The sequence below is a fragment of the Amphiura filiformis genome, chromosome 18 (genome assembly GCF_039555335.1).
Source record: "Amphiura filiformis chromosome 18, Afil_fr2py, whole genome shotgun sequence".
Classification (NCBI taxonomy): Eukaryota; Metazoa; Echinodermata; class Ophiuroidea; order Amphilepidida; family Amphiuridae; genus Amphiura; species Amphiura filiformis.
Window position 1 is genome coordinate 7471645 of NC_092645.1, and position 15446 is coordinate 7487090.

The 15446-nt window shown below is 36.4% G+C and overlaps 1 protein-coding gene across 1 annotated transcript in view; it reads right to left on the reverse strand.

The window, feature by feature from the left end:
- The window catches only part of LOC140139575 (uncharacterized), a 49353-nt gene extending 40557 nt beyond the window's left edge, over positions 1–8796 (reverse strand). Inside the window, exons 1-6 of the mRNA XM_072161280.1 lie at positions 8697–8796; positions 7168–7401; positions 5794–6024; positions 3187–3426; positions 1902–2251; positions 342–480 (exon numbers count right to left, since the gene is read on the reverse strand). Of these exons, the coding sequence (XP_072017381.1) occupies positions 342–480; positions 1902–2251; positions 3187–3426; positions 5794–6024; positions 7168–7401; positions 8697–8757 (1255 nt within the window). The 5' untranslated portion in view covers positions 8758–8796. The remainder of the gene's footprint in view (positions 1–341; positions 481–1901; positions 2252–3186; positions 3427–5793; positions 6025–7167; positions 7402–8696) is intronic.
- Between the last annotated feature and the right edge of the window lie 6650 nt (positions 8797–15446).

The window sequence follows — 15446 nt, forward strand, 5'->3', positions numbered from 1 at the left end:
ATGTTGCTCATTTTCAAGAATGCTGGTTTACAAAAAGCAGGCCATTGTCTCATTTCGTGAACAAAGGTACACATACCATTGTTTCCTTTCGTTTCCTTTATAATCGGTTACCCAACTGAAGCTATAATACCAGCTTTATTGCGATATCGCACATGAAAACAGACACATGTTCACAACCAGAGAAGATCCGATTTAATCAGTTGAGCTGTTTCAATGAGTGTTATCTTGGTTTAATAGCTTTTAATGGGGTTTAAGTCCTGCAAAGGTCGAGATGAATTCTACTGTAGACATGACTGCATCATGTGTTATATACATTTATATTACATTATTCTGTAGCTCACCTTCGCATCCTATGAGGTCAAATCGCATTGAGATACGCCTGCGCCACTCCATGGGTTGTATCCTGATAACAGTCGCTCGTACAGGTGAAGGAAATGGTCTAGTAACAACAGTGTCCTGATCAGTATTGCCAGGGAAAACCTGAATAGGAAAGTAGCATTAACTTTGTGTGGTCATATTTTGATACCAATGTTATGCTTATACTACAGCTGTGTGATACTTAAAGCCCATGAGAAATAACATTTACGAACGGTGTGCAAAATTGCTTGCCTCTCCCTTCTCGCCCTCTTGCCTCTCTCCTCCAGTAAAATCGCTTGCCCTCCCTTAATCAACCACCCCTTTTAGCATCCCAACCACCACACTCTTTATCCTCACCGTGTCTCATTATTGCACATCCTAGTTACATTTCTCTGCGGGACGTTGACAAATGAGTGTGAACATCACCAATCTCTTTAACTTCCCTTAAGGGATCTAGAATGAGCGTTTTGAGCGTTTCGACAGTATTTTTTGTGGGACATGAGAGCACCTCAGACGTATCGAATTGCATTATGAATACGAAGCATGTCTTTCTGATATCAAATAATTTTCATTTTTTAAAATTCATGATATAATACAAAATTTATGACAAATTATTAAAATTTGATATTTTTCACATTTTTGATATATAACAGTCCTTGAAGTAAATTTTATAAATGTAATTATATATTCTTAAAGTGTATGTAGCTGGGAGGAAAAGCCGATGATCAATTGGAAATTTTGACCGTTCATATTTAAAAAGACCTAATTTTTTTTTTGGTGTTTGGGGAAAAATCCATATCTTCAATACGAAAGGTCAAAATTTTCAATTGATCGTCGGCCTTTCATCCCACCTACATACACTTTAAGTATAAATTATCAGATTTATAAAGTTTACTTCAAGTACTGTTAAATATCAAAAATATCAATTTTTAATGATTTGCAAAATGTGTATTACATTGCGAATTTCAAAGAATCAAAATTATTTGATATCAGAAGGACATTCTTCGTATTCAGAATGCAATTCGATATGTCTGATGTGCTCTAATGTCCCACAATAAATACTGTCCAAACGTTCATACCCCCTTCCCTTAATTTGTACTGAAAAGTTAGATTTTTTAAAATCCTTTATGTATAAAGATACTTAGTGATTTGTATTTGATTGTATTGCAGCTGCTGTTGTTTCTAATGTTTTATACCTTTTGATCTTGTTTTAACGCACCCCAGGTGGAGAAAATGTTTGATTGAATTAATAACATCTAGGCTCTTTTGATTTAACTTAGACTTTTGTTTAGACTTATGTGGTAGATGCAATGTCATAGCAAACAGACAAATAGAATACTGTTTGAACATGTCGTGTGAAACGACCCCTAATTGTATTTAGCAAAGACCTACAATCTAAAGTAGGTGGGTCTCCTCTTCTCTTTGACTTCAAGGTTCTTAATTCGTAACACAGATTATTTTTCCGGGTCGTTTGATTTTTTTTACCAAAAAAGATAGATAATCTGTCCGTATATACAAAAGCCAAGACACTATGTTTTATTTACCATATCCCCGTTGTTTTTAAGTGTCTGCACATATTTCCAGTCCACACCATAGGTTTTATAAAGCACTTTGAATTTAGTCACCCACTGATCGTGTCCGTTCCTTCCTTGAATCATCACTCTACTGACCCACATCACGGCGCGTAAGTTGACTTGAATCCATTGGTTTGAATCATTGATTGCAGCGACCCACGCTCCGGCAACGAATGCTCCGCCAGTCGTAGTACCTTTTTGATGATTCAATCTTGCGTTATGGGGACCGTGGCTAGCTTTGTTGCTCCACATACTAGACGCTGTGATTTGCCCGTCTTCAATCCGACTATCTTCCATGCCAAGTTGATGCAGACAATCATCTAAGTCATATAAATTTATAATCTAATTTTTAAAAGTGCCTTTATTGACTATAAAAATATAGTACAACTTAACCAGTTGATTGATAATTTAGGGATACTCATATAGAAAGACATAGAGGGATGTATCGCTTCAACGGGTACACGAAACCTTTTCAGACAAGGGGTCTATGTTTATACATGGGTCTCCTTTTTAAAATCCTCCGCGTTACGTGCGAAAAACATGTTATTTTTATTAAAGACTCACAAAAGGTGACGCAGCAATTTCAAATACTTATACGTCATAAGGCTTAAAATATTTTATATTCATATTCATATTCATATTCATGTACATTCGCCCAAATTTGTTCAATGTTAACAACGCTACAATAAAAAAGCCCTGAATTTAAAAATTGGTTTGTTTTTTTTGTTTTTGTGTGTGTGTGTGTTTTTTTTTTGGGGGGGGTTGGGTTGTTGTTGTTTTTTGGTTACATTGGTGCGTATTCGTTGTATGGAGATTCATACATTCGTCTTTGTGTTCTAATAAAGTAAAGAAGCAATTACCCGGAAAGACGCTATCATTTGATGTAGTACTGTTAAAACCACATTTTCCGTCACCAAAATACCATAATTTTTGAATTTGAAAAGAACAACTCAAATATTTATCACTGATTTCAGTAAGGGATTGCATTACTTATATTTGAGTAATACAGATATTTGAAGCCATTTAGAACCAGGAATCCAATGTTTGAGGCTTCTGTGGGATTGTTTTTGATCATTTTGGTTAAAAACCATGTTCTCACTGAATGCCCCCTAATTTAGGTCCAAAAGGCCGTCTCCACCCAAAGACCCCATATTTGTATATTTTTCTCTCAGTGCGAAAGTCTGTGCCCTATACCTGTATCAATTTCATATTGAAGAACTGTCGTCCTTCCCTTCCCCCCTCCCCGCAATCTTACCAACAACGTAAAATGAGCAGCTTTCCTGATTCCCATATTCATCCACAGCTGTACACGTTACATGTTTTTGTCCATTGCTAAAGTTAATAGTTCCCGATGGAGGGTTGCAAGTAACTGTAGGGGTATGATCAGAGTTATCGGTAGCCACAGGTTCTTCCCATGCGGTCATAGATGTGGATGATCCAAGACTTGTGTTGATTGCTTGATCTGGGCAGTGCGCCAATGAAGGAGCTTCATTATCTGATTTAGATATGTATTACATAGTAAAATGTTATCCCAATAATTTCAAGTTTAAAGCAATTAGCTATGTAATGATATTGCTTCAAAGGCAATGTGCCGGCATGGGATTTGAACCCACGACTTTCCGATTACCATAATAATATTGTTTAATTATTGTATACCTCGACCGCTCACATTAGATCCAGTTTTAATGAGGGCGCATGCATAAAACCGTACGCTGCGCACGGTTGTTTGATGGGATCATTTATTAGTTTTTCAAACAAAACATCATGTATAACCAAATTTTAGGCTTAAACAGCTAAAATTGATATCGTGCTAATGTATACAGATGCTTTTGAGACGTTCTCAACTTTAATTTCCCCTCTTTTACAAAATTATTCACTTTTATAGTATTTTTTAAAGCTTTTTTGGATATAAAATGTATGTATTACTGCCAAAATTGGTGGCGCTATTTAGTTACTGGAAATTACCCTTTCAAGCTTTGAATACAAATAGTTCCTTTTATTGTTTGATAAAATATGTTTATAAAATTTTCTTGTTGCTTGTTTCACTTATTCCAGCTGTTTTAATGGCAGAATTATTCACCTAACCCTTGCAAATAAAGAAATATGATTTAGGATAAATAGCGCCATCTATAGTCTGCATTTAGTTAATAATGAAGCCAATTCTATATACATCAAACAGCCGTGTGCGCACTGGTCTATCAAAATTAGCTGAAAAGTGAGCAAATAGGGTCCATTTGGATGGACCATGGAATGCAGGCTGGCAAATATTTGCAAACAAATTTGCCATCAGCAAAGTTCTAAGACTTGTATACAAATGATAACATTAATTTCTGTACAGAAATCCAAACTAAATTTGTACCGTATTTCACCAAATTAGCCCACCTCATGACTCCTGGTGAATACAATTATTCATATTTTGACTTTAATGATCTTGTTTGACTACTTATTAGGTATGACATACGGTATGCACAATGGCAAGACAACCGTTTCTCCTTTTCAAAGTTACGGTTAGTTTAAATATTCACACTTTTACCATTTTAAGAGAAAATATGACACTTTGGGGTAAATTCATGACTGAACAATACTTCCAATCCACCGAAACATAAATCATGGGCCCAACAATATTCTTCAGAATGTTTTCCTTCTCAAGCAACTGAGAAAAATTGTATATTCCAAATTCACCAAATTTGAATTTTGGCACACTTTGATTCTGCCCTGGCTCACTGTGCGGCCCTTAAACCGCGTTTAATTGTTTAGAACAATAGAAACCGGCTCCAACCGGACGGAACCGCCCAGATCCGGCTGTCGACCACAGGTCGAATTTTGATTTCATCCCTAATACGAGTTGAGAGATTGTGATTTCTAACACCAATAGCTACATGAGTTAAATCAGTTTAAAACCGGTCATGGCCGAGTACGTGATTTAAAATTGTTTTATCTGGAAGTAGTTAGCGTTTCCGTAAGAAATCGCAGTTTCAATTGACCATGACATTTAAACATGACACTAAGCGACATCCCAGCAAACACAAAATGTTTTACAGAAAACGTTTTATTGTTGGGTTATATAAAGCGTAAAAAACATTCTAATAACATTCCAAAATATTTTTTGAAAATCTAATGCAAAACATTCTAACCTAATGTATTTAAGAGTTGACAAAACATTTTTTCTGCAAAATATTTTCCAAAAATATGTTACAATATAATTTCAACATTTTTCTAAAAACTTTTTTCAAGACCTTTGTATAACACGACATTAAAATATTATTTAAAGTGTTTTGAATAAAACCCAAACGTGTTTTTAACACATTCATAACGTTTTAAGAACATTTTGGTGTTTGCTGGGATGTCTATATTCATATGTTCCTTTGTGGCCGAGAACTATGTTTTCAATATTCAGTGATATTATAAGGTTACGCATATTTTTGGACAAAATTAGCAATTTTTACTTTTTTACGCCACTTTCTGACAATTCTGACAACTACTTTTATATTGACGTGCGCATTGTATATGTCGACATATCACATAAACACGTCGACAGTTGTCCAAACTCTTATTTTAAAGCCAGAGCTATAAACAACAGGTGCAAATGAGAGTATAAAGTATCCAATAAATATTAGTTGCAGTCCTGCTAATCCATGGCACATTGGATGGCCTATGGTAAAGTTGTCCAATATTTGCAAGACTACCCATGCATTCAAGGTGAAAAAAAATATTCATGTTAACGTCTGGCCATAGTCTGGCCTGCTGTCTGATCTTTCCCTGGGAAATTAGGTTTTCCAGTTTGGACCTTTACCAATATTTAAAATAAAGATAATAAAAAATAAATAAAAAGAATTATCTGTTCTGAGAACAAAAATCTCACCTTCCACTCTTACATCAAAACGACATGTCTTCTTGATCCCTCTTCTGTCAAAGGCTTTACACACAACCGAGGAATTTCCAATATTGAAATTGGTTCCAGAAATTGGATAACAGGTTGCCTTATAGACGTAATCAGTAGAATCAGTAGGCACGGGGTCTAGCCACTGAACCATAGCCGTTGCTTTGCCTGGGTCTGTTTCAGTTTCAACTCTAGTTTCAGGACATGTGAAATCTTTACATCAAAATAGAATGGAGATTGAGAGGTCATAACTTTTAGCACAACTAAACAATAACAATAAAAAAGAACGTGTTGCCAATTTTGTCAGCTGCAGTATGATACAACACATGTGTAAAAACAATTCGGAATGTTGGAGATATCAATGGTTTAATGAAATTTGTTGCGATTTGAAAAGTTGCACTTTCAAACAGAGAACTATACGTAAAGGGTGAGAAACAAACCACTATCAGAAATGGTGGGTATGCCGTTCTGGTTTAGCTCGATAAAGTTTGTACGAGGTCGAGACCCTGGAAGTAAGTGGTGGTCAGGCAGAGGCGGATCCAGGATTGTGGTCTTATGCAATTTGGACAGCATGCTGCATGGTTGATACTTTTACACAGTAAAATGACGCAAAACGCATCAAATTCTATTTATTTCTCGATCATGTCAATTTCTTTCTACCTATGGACCTAACAACATTTTGCACACGTGCATATCATTTGCATTGCTTCTAATTGATTATGGTGATTAATGTAATAACCATGGTTACCACTCAGACAAGTAATAACTTTTCTTGGTGTGCTTATTAAGTATCTGTTGATTAATTTTATCATTAGCCAATCACAGCAGGTAAAAAAAGCTTATTATTACGGTCCCCAGATTCGCAACCCGACCCAAGAACTACCGTAAAACCCCGTCTACAAGCATATAGTGTGCTTCTGATGAAAGCTACATTAATCCAGTCGCCATTATGGAGTTTGAGCAAATAAATTACGGATCCAAGCATATACAAACAAGTATTATTTTAAGACCGATCTATTGTATTGGTATATTAACGCTTGCTTCGAATTAATTAAGCTTTTATAAAAAACACTAAAAATGCTTGTAGACGGGGTTTTACAAAACAAATCAAGGGCCCTTTTTAAAAATATTATTGGCTACGGTACTACTATCTTTGTTATTAATTACGTTGGTGTTAAATATAAGATGAAGAGGAAGATGGAAAGGAAGAACAAAACCAGAAAAATAAAGAAGACGACGGTGAAAAGGAGGTACAAGAAAAGAGAAGAGGGATATTGAGAAGGAAAATATGATGTAGAAGAAATGTAATGATAATAATTAAAAAGAAGCAGATTCGTTTGTAATTTGCATTCTTACTCATGCAGTCCAGATCATAATGTTTTATGGTCATGCTGATGTTACTTGTTGCCAACGGATGGTCTACATAAACTGGTTTAAAACGTCGCATAGGTCTAATCGTATTCGCTCCTCCATATATAACACTGGTGCATTGACATGGATCCGGATGCAGCAGAGCCCAACGCCAAACATGATTATCATCGTTTTCTTGTCCAACTTCACACTTATGTGCCTCAATAAAACTGAATTGATCTGAAAAGATAACAATTAAGAACAAAAATAATAGTAATAATAAGTCCTATTCATATGGGAGGACTGTATTCTAATTTTAACCAAAAAGAGGAAAGCAGTATGTTCTACAGGACTTTTGTTGGTTGGTTTGTTGGTTGGTTTGTTGGTTTGTTGGTTTGTTGGTTTGTTGGTTTGTTGGTTTGTTGGTTGGTTGGTTGGTTGGTTGGTTGGTTGTTTGGTTGGTTGGTTGGTTGGTTGGTCGGTCGGTTGGTTGGTTGGTTGGTTGGTTGGTCGGTCGGTCGGTCGCTTGGTTGGTTGGTTGGTCGGTCGGTCGGTCGGTCAGTCGGTCGGTCGGTCGGTTGTTTGGTTGGTTGGATATTACTTTCTTGTTTATATTGTCCTTGTTGCAGTTATTGTAATTTTTTATTCTCAATTTACGTTCTTTCTTATTTTTCTTGGTTTGTAGTGTTTTATTATGATTTGGCACGTATATTCTCTGATTTATATACATGCCACAGTCTTAGAACGTATAAAATTTCCATGCTCATATATTGTTTATAATATATCCAGTTAGATTGCGTCTTTGTAAAAACCATTAACTGCACCTATATAATTAAGTATTAGTATTCAAGAATGCACCGAGAGCAAGGGAAAACGTAGTCGATTCGAAACCAATTACTTAATTGTCTTATGAATATCTTAATGGCCAGATAATGAATGGCCAGATAATTGAAGCGAATCCGATAATATTGCATTTCCTTTGTTCTATTATAGCGTTGTCAATAGTTTCTTTTCATCACTATGGAAGTTTGGTTGCTGAGGATGGTTACCATGTAAAAGAATTGTAATTATGAAATTTTATTAATTGTTCTTTCTTCTAGATACACCTTTCTCTAATAGAGTGATGCGTACGAGCTTATGGCTTGAAAATATACATCTCACTATTTTCAACAACAAAAATTCAACAGCTTTGTAGTGGTATTAGCATCTCTTTTACATATTTGAGGAGTAGGAACAGGAGTAGGAACAGGAGTAGGAACGTGATATGTTGATGATGATAAAGCTTACGATGATGAATAGAATGGTGGTGGTGGTGGTGGTGATAGTGGTGGTAGTGGTGGTGGTGGTGGTGGTGGTGGTGGTGGTGGTGGTGGTGGTGGTGGTGGGTGGTGGTGGTGGTGGTGGTGGTGGTGGTGGTGGTGGGGGTGGTGGTGGTGGTGGTGGTGGTGGCGATAAATAATGACGAATAGGATGAGTATTAATGACAGGAGGCAAAGGAAGAACTTTCAAAGATCATTTTGAGTCTGAAAACTTACCTGTCAAAACACAGAGTATAAGTAGAACCTGCAGTACACAACTTATTCCTAGCCGATACATATTGTACCGGCTAGTGTGTACAACACAGTTTCAAGCACTGTAAAAAAGGGAAAAAACACCGTTATGTTCTATATAAGTATAATAAATATTATGAAGAACAAATAAAACAGAATGTTCAAGTGTGAAACAAAATTCATTATTGCTTCTTTTAATTATCACGTCCTGTGCTCTTCTCTCGTTACCTCTAAACCCTCTCTGTATTTCCTCTTCTGTCTCTCCCCCCTCTTCTGAAATACGTTTTTATTGAAACTTGGATGATTGTCATAAAAAACCATGATGAGTTAAAAACTATTGATGATCATAATAGATATCATAATTATTATGCTCTGCGTACTGAATTATATAATTGATTGAGATATAAGATGTAAAATTAATGTCCCGTTGACTGTCCAATGGGATGGTGGAATACTCGCTGAAAAGGGTGACGGGGATGTGCGGCCATATTGAACAATTTTTGCAATTGCCTGGAGTTCAAAAACATCTATTTTGCTGTCACCCAATCAACCTCTTTTTAAAATAACTTCGAACACTTCGAATATTCTTAAATTAACAAAATTATGTTATTTTCTTCAAAAATTTGCCCAATTTGTTCAATAAACCTAGGTTTTTCTCACCAAAGATCTCTCTTTATAGGTATTTCTCACCGAAAGACCCCTTTTAGATTTCAAATCTCTCACCAAAAGAATTGATATCCTCACTTCCCCTTCACTTCCAAAGTTGTCTGTCCACTATTGTCCAGACTATCACAATTTTGACTTCCTAGCTTATCTATTAGAATGTTATTTAGAATATACTCACCTAATTCCGAATCACATTAAACCTGCATCACAAGAAACAGGTGTCAAACAGACGGCATACACTGGAATTATGACAATTGCGAATAAATGCTAAGCTACGGTTTGCAAACATAAAAGTGCTTAGCTACGCTTTGCGAAGAATTAGCATATTATGACGTAAATAACCAGTTTTGCCAAGCCCGCGGTTTAAATTGGGCTACTTCTAGCAATTGCATTATCAACAACATAGTTGCTTTTTCATTACCAGGTGACTGTTTACCTCATTTTATCGCCGGCATCCACTACTCAAAATATTGGGCAGCCCATCCATTATGACACGATATTGGACAGGCAAAAGACAAAATCCTATCTTTTAACACTTTCAGGTGTTTTGGTCGGAAGCGTCCTGTGTGTTACATGCTCCACCCCTCCCACTAAACTGTACAAAAATGTCACATTATTTCGTACAACCAATTGTTAGCGATTGTGCTATTTTATATATATTTTTCACTCGTAAAATGTTAAATGGTTTTCGTGAAATTATCGATCACTGCCCAACACAGTTTTTGGTGACTTTGGTTTGAGAGTTGTTTTTAGGTAATTTTGGGTCGCTGATTTCAAATTTAGCATTAGTTTTTGCATATCACGTCAAATTCTTACTCTATGAGAGGGTGTATTGCCCGGGTCCATAAAGTTACTAAATCACATGAGCCCAATTCAAAGTCAAAAGGTAAATCCATAAATATTGACATAATAATATCAACTATATAAAGGTACACTAATTTGGCAAGAAGATTTGCCTAAGCATGTTTATGGAACAAATTTCCGTATAACAATTTAATGCATGACTATAAATCATGTAGAAATATACAAGATTCCATGTGTTTCAGAACTCCATTATGTGGTGCAAAGCATCATGGGAAGGTATGATTGTCTGCTATTAAGCTGTATTTATCAGTCCAATTCCACTTAATGTACAATATTTTTAAGACAAAGGCAAAAAGTATAACTCATCCTGTCCTTGCTTATTAAACATATGTGTTCTAAATAGTAATTAATGAAATTTAACCATTTGTCATAGAAAAAAAAACTTGACCTGATAGGGAAAAACTGATGCCATATTTGAAATCAGCGACACCAAATTAGTTAAAAACAACTCTTAAATCCAAGTCATCAGAAAAAGAGTTAAATTTTGTTGGCCAGTGCATGCATACAGGGCCCTGTTCGTGGGCAGTGCATTATCTGAAACGATTGCAAGTTGCTAACATTTACCATGTGCATAAATTCTACTTTTACTAATAATCAATCAGCTAGCTTTAAATCTTTTACTTTATTGAACGTTAAATTGTATGACCTAATACCGCATATCAATAATACAAACAAAACACTATTAATAAATGACACCTTACACAATAGAATATTATGTGCAGCAAATTTTATTGTGAATGCAGGTTGCAAGCTGCTACAGCTCTACAAATGGTACATGTGAATGTTGTTTTAAATCTACTACTGTATATGCCTATATATCAGACCGCAAAGGAATTAAGGTACCAGTAATGTTCACCCCTGTATATCCTAAACAAAGACAAATATGTCAGATTTTAAACAAGTAGCCAGTACCTTTATTTTATTTAAGACCTCATTTGTTGAAATTGGTTGAGAATTAAAGAAACGGTGATCTAAAACCCAAGGAAGTAACGAAATCTTTTGAATTTCCATCTTTCTTTGGTTTTATTATCGTGTCATTATTTTTGTGAACGATTTTAACGAATGAGGTTTTAATTCCGAGCTAAAAGATGCAGCTATCGGCTGCTGGTTCTAATAATGACATATCTGTTTTTGTTTAGCATAATTACACAGGGGTAAAAACTAACTGGTATCTTAATTGTTTTGCGGTCTGTATTCCCGGTCAAAATACAAAAATCTCCCAATGGACCAGGCATTGTGATCAAAAATACAATTGTGCATGTGATAATTAAATCTGTCTCCAGAAGTTAACGACAGACGTCAATGGAATTAGGAGGCTGTAAAGCAACTTCTTTTTTAGGTGCAAACTGCATCACAATTTGTTCCTGCAATCTGCAGACAAACGGTGGATTACGTCAAACGATGTAATTTCCATATTCATGGTCAATTGGGAACGTGGTAATTATATTTTTCTCCTAAAATTTACTATCAGCATCTATTAAATTATATGTACATAAAGCTAAGAATATCCTCTTTCATTGATGTAAGTTGCACACAAAACTCATTATTGCAACCTGCATGTAACCACGAATACATAACATATTGAATTTTTATGACCGGTATCACTGAAAATTTATCATAATGAGAATCTGATCACTGACCAATTGTATGTTTGTTTTTGCCATCCTCGAAATCACCCTCCATGGTTGACAAACTACACCCTGTCTCCCTAACTGCTTGTTTCACCATAGACCATTTATCATAATGAAAATTTTAAAATTTGAAAAATATGAAAATTTATCATAATGAGAATCTGATCATTGACCAATTGTATGTTTGTTTTTGCCATCCTCGAAATCACCCTCCATGGTTGACAAACTACACCCTGTTTCCCTAACTGCTTGTTTCACCATAGACCATGAGAGTCAATGAGAGTTATAGGCCTATCATACATATACAGTGCGTGCTTGAGGAAGTTAGCGAGAAGAGTGTTGCTCATCACTTTGATAGTCAGATGTTTTGTTTCAACACAGGTGCTGATGTAATCAACAAGATTGGTACAGTAGTCATCGAAGACTTGTCAAAAACTTGATATGGTTTGTCACATTCTCACGATTTAGAGTTTTATCTGGAATCCGGGGTCTATTATACCATGGCTTTGTGAGTCCATAAACATGTGCAATGTTTTAGGTATGAATAACCCCTTTCTTATGGCCTTTGCCACAGGTTGCAAAGACAAGTCCTTAGGTTTTAAAGGGCAGGCCTATTGCAAAAATAAGATAATATCATTGGCAACCTAATATTATAAGGACAATGAAAATGACTCCTTTTTTGAGAAAATAAGACGTTTAAAATAGATATTCCGCAAAAACCAACTTAAGCGGTGAGTTCCTTCGAACGAGACAGATTTGGCCTAGAAAAAAAGGTGACGTCATGAAATGAGATGTGCCCGCTTTTGAGAAAAGGGACTATAAACGCTCTCAATGGACAGAACGTATACTGTTGTTGTTCACAGAAAAAACCTCTAAATTAAGTATTACAAATTTAATGGTTTTTAAACATATGGATAAAATCAGCCGCTTCTTTTTTATATATTAGTAAATTGTGATATTACAATTCATATGTATATCAATATCATGAAAAATATTAGGCCTAAGTAATAAATAAATAATTTGAGCTTAAAATTTCATCGTGATCATCTGAGACTAGCATATAAACGTCCACAAACTCATGAGTCTGAATTCCCTGTGCGATATCAGTTGGATGAAATATTACAAAGCAAACGCATAGAAACAACACTGTGTGGGCTTTGTTTCCGAAATGAGAACAATAGTCTGCATATTGTTATGCAGCATTGTTATGGTAAATAATATAATAAAATTATACAGTATGACAAACTATACTTTTCTCAACTATTCTGACCAAAAACATTTTGAGATACATTTCATAAAAGTTGGATCAAATTGAATTGACGCATTGTACAAAAATGTCACGTTATTTCCTTAAATTTGTATACATTTTTCAATTGTTAATATGGTTGTCATGAAATCGAAAAAAGTTTAATTGTTACCCCTATATAATTATCTGTGATCATATACCGTAGTTGTGGCCGGTAAATTATCTGAAGCGATTGCAAGTTGCTCACATTAACCATGCTATTCATACTTTTACTTATCATCAGCTACCTTTAAATTTCTGGAACACAGAGTTGGACTTCATAAGCATTGAATCATAATTACCTAATACCGCATATCAATATTGCTAACTATTAATAAATGACACCTTACACAATAGAATATAAGGTGCAGCAAGTTTGATTGTGAAGCTGCTACAGCTTTACAAAATGGTGCATCTTGTTTTAAATTTACTATTTTATATGCCTATAACAGACCGTAAAAGAGTTTTAAGGTACCGGTTATATCCACCCCTGTATATCCTAAACAAAGATAAATATGTCAGATTTTAAACCAAATTGCCAGTACCTTTAGGTTTTATTTAAGACCTCATTTGTTGAAATTATTTTTTTTTTTTTTTTTTTTTTTTTTTTTTTTTACGACATGGCATAACTGGGCATTAACAGCAGAGACAAATAAATCATTTAGAAGCTGCTGACGAGGATGCACCCAGAAAGCGATTAACCTCCCTGCTAAAGCTGGCCCTCGATCTAATGGCTGGAATTTGGGCAGGTAGAGAATTCCATAATTGGGCTGTAGATGGTAGAAATGATCTTTCATGGCTGACAAGGTTTGATCTTGGGACTTCCACTGCTAGGTCATGGGATCTCACAGACCGTCGCAACCTGGGGTCATGGACATGGATGTCTGGCATCAGCTGGCATAACAACTCAGGGGCCTCCTTGTAAAACATACGATGGAAGAGGGTGGCTGCTCCAACTGCCCTGCGGTGGCTCAATGGCTGAATACGATGATCTTCATACTCATTTGTTGGCAGACCAATGACACGCTTAGCTCTATTTTGGATGGAGTCAAGCTGAGCTAGTGAGGTGGGAGTTGCACCAGTCCAAGCACTGCTGGCATATTCCATTTTTGATCGTATCATGGCCTTGTAGATGGTGGCTCTCTGTGCAGGTAGAATATAGGGTGAAGCTCTTCTGAGGAGTCCCAGTCGCTGACCGGCTGTCTTTGACATTTTGGTGACTACTTGGTTCCAGGACAAGTTGTTATTCAATGTAAGACCTAGAAGGTCCACGCTTTCAGCTTCTTCAAGAGTTACACCAAAAAAGTGAAGTGTTGGATGGTTGCCATCAGCATCTCTTCGGTTGGAGATGGTAGTGGTTTTACATTTGGCAGCACCAAACAGGACATTCCATGTCTTAGCCCATGTCTCGATCTTGGCCAAATCCCGGTTGAGAGATGCTGCAGCAGGAAGTCTATCTTCTCTAGATTTGATGAAGGACATAATGGTAGCATCATCTGCGTACAAGATGGACTGATTGTTCAGATCTTGTGAGATGTCGTCAATGAAGATGATAAACAGGAGGGGGCCTAGTATGGAGCCCTGGGGTACCCCAGCATTGATTTTTTTCGATCCAGACTCCCCCCCATTCAGGACGACCTTCAGTGATCTATCTTTGAGATAGTCCGTCAGCCAAGCATGAAGAGTACCTGAAAACCCTAGTGCAGAAAGTTTCTCAAGCAGACCAGTGTGCCACACACGGTCAAAAGCTCTGCTGATGTCAAGGCAGACGACCCGTGCTTCTTCTCTGTTGTTGAGTGAGTTGGCAAGACATTGCGAGACATATGTCAAAGCATCTGATGTAGAGTGACCAGCCCTGAAACCAAACTGCCGAGGGAGATCAGATGATGTTCATCCAGGTGTTTCCACATTTTCTTACTAACAAGCTTCTCCATCACTTTTGACATAATACACAGCAGAGAGATGGGCCTGTAGTTTCCAGGTGTATGTTTATCACCCTTCTTGTAGCATGGGATGACATGCGCACACTTCCACTGAGCTGGCATGTAACCTTTGTCAAAACATAATTGAAAGAGGCGAGCGAGTGGAGTAGCAAGTTCAGGAGCTGCCATCTTCAGGACAAGAGCAGGAACATCATCTGGGCCAGAAGCTTTGTTGATATCTAGCTTCAGTAACTCTTTCTTAACTTTGCTGGGCCAGAACACGACCTTCGAGCAGATGGAGGAAGTCCTAGTGTGCAACTCTGGGATACTTTTGTTGTTGTCTTCTTCAGGGATGGTAGATTTTTCA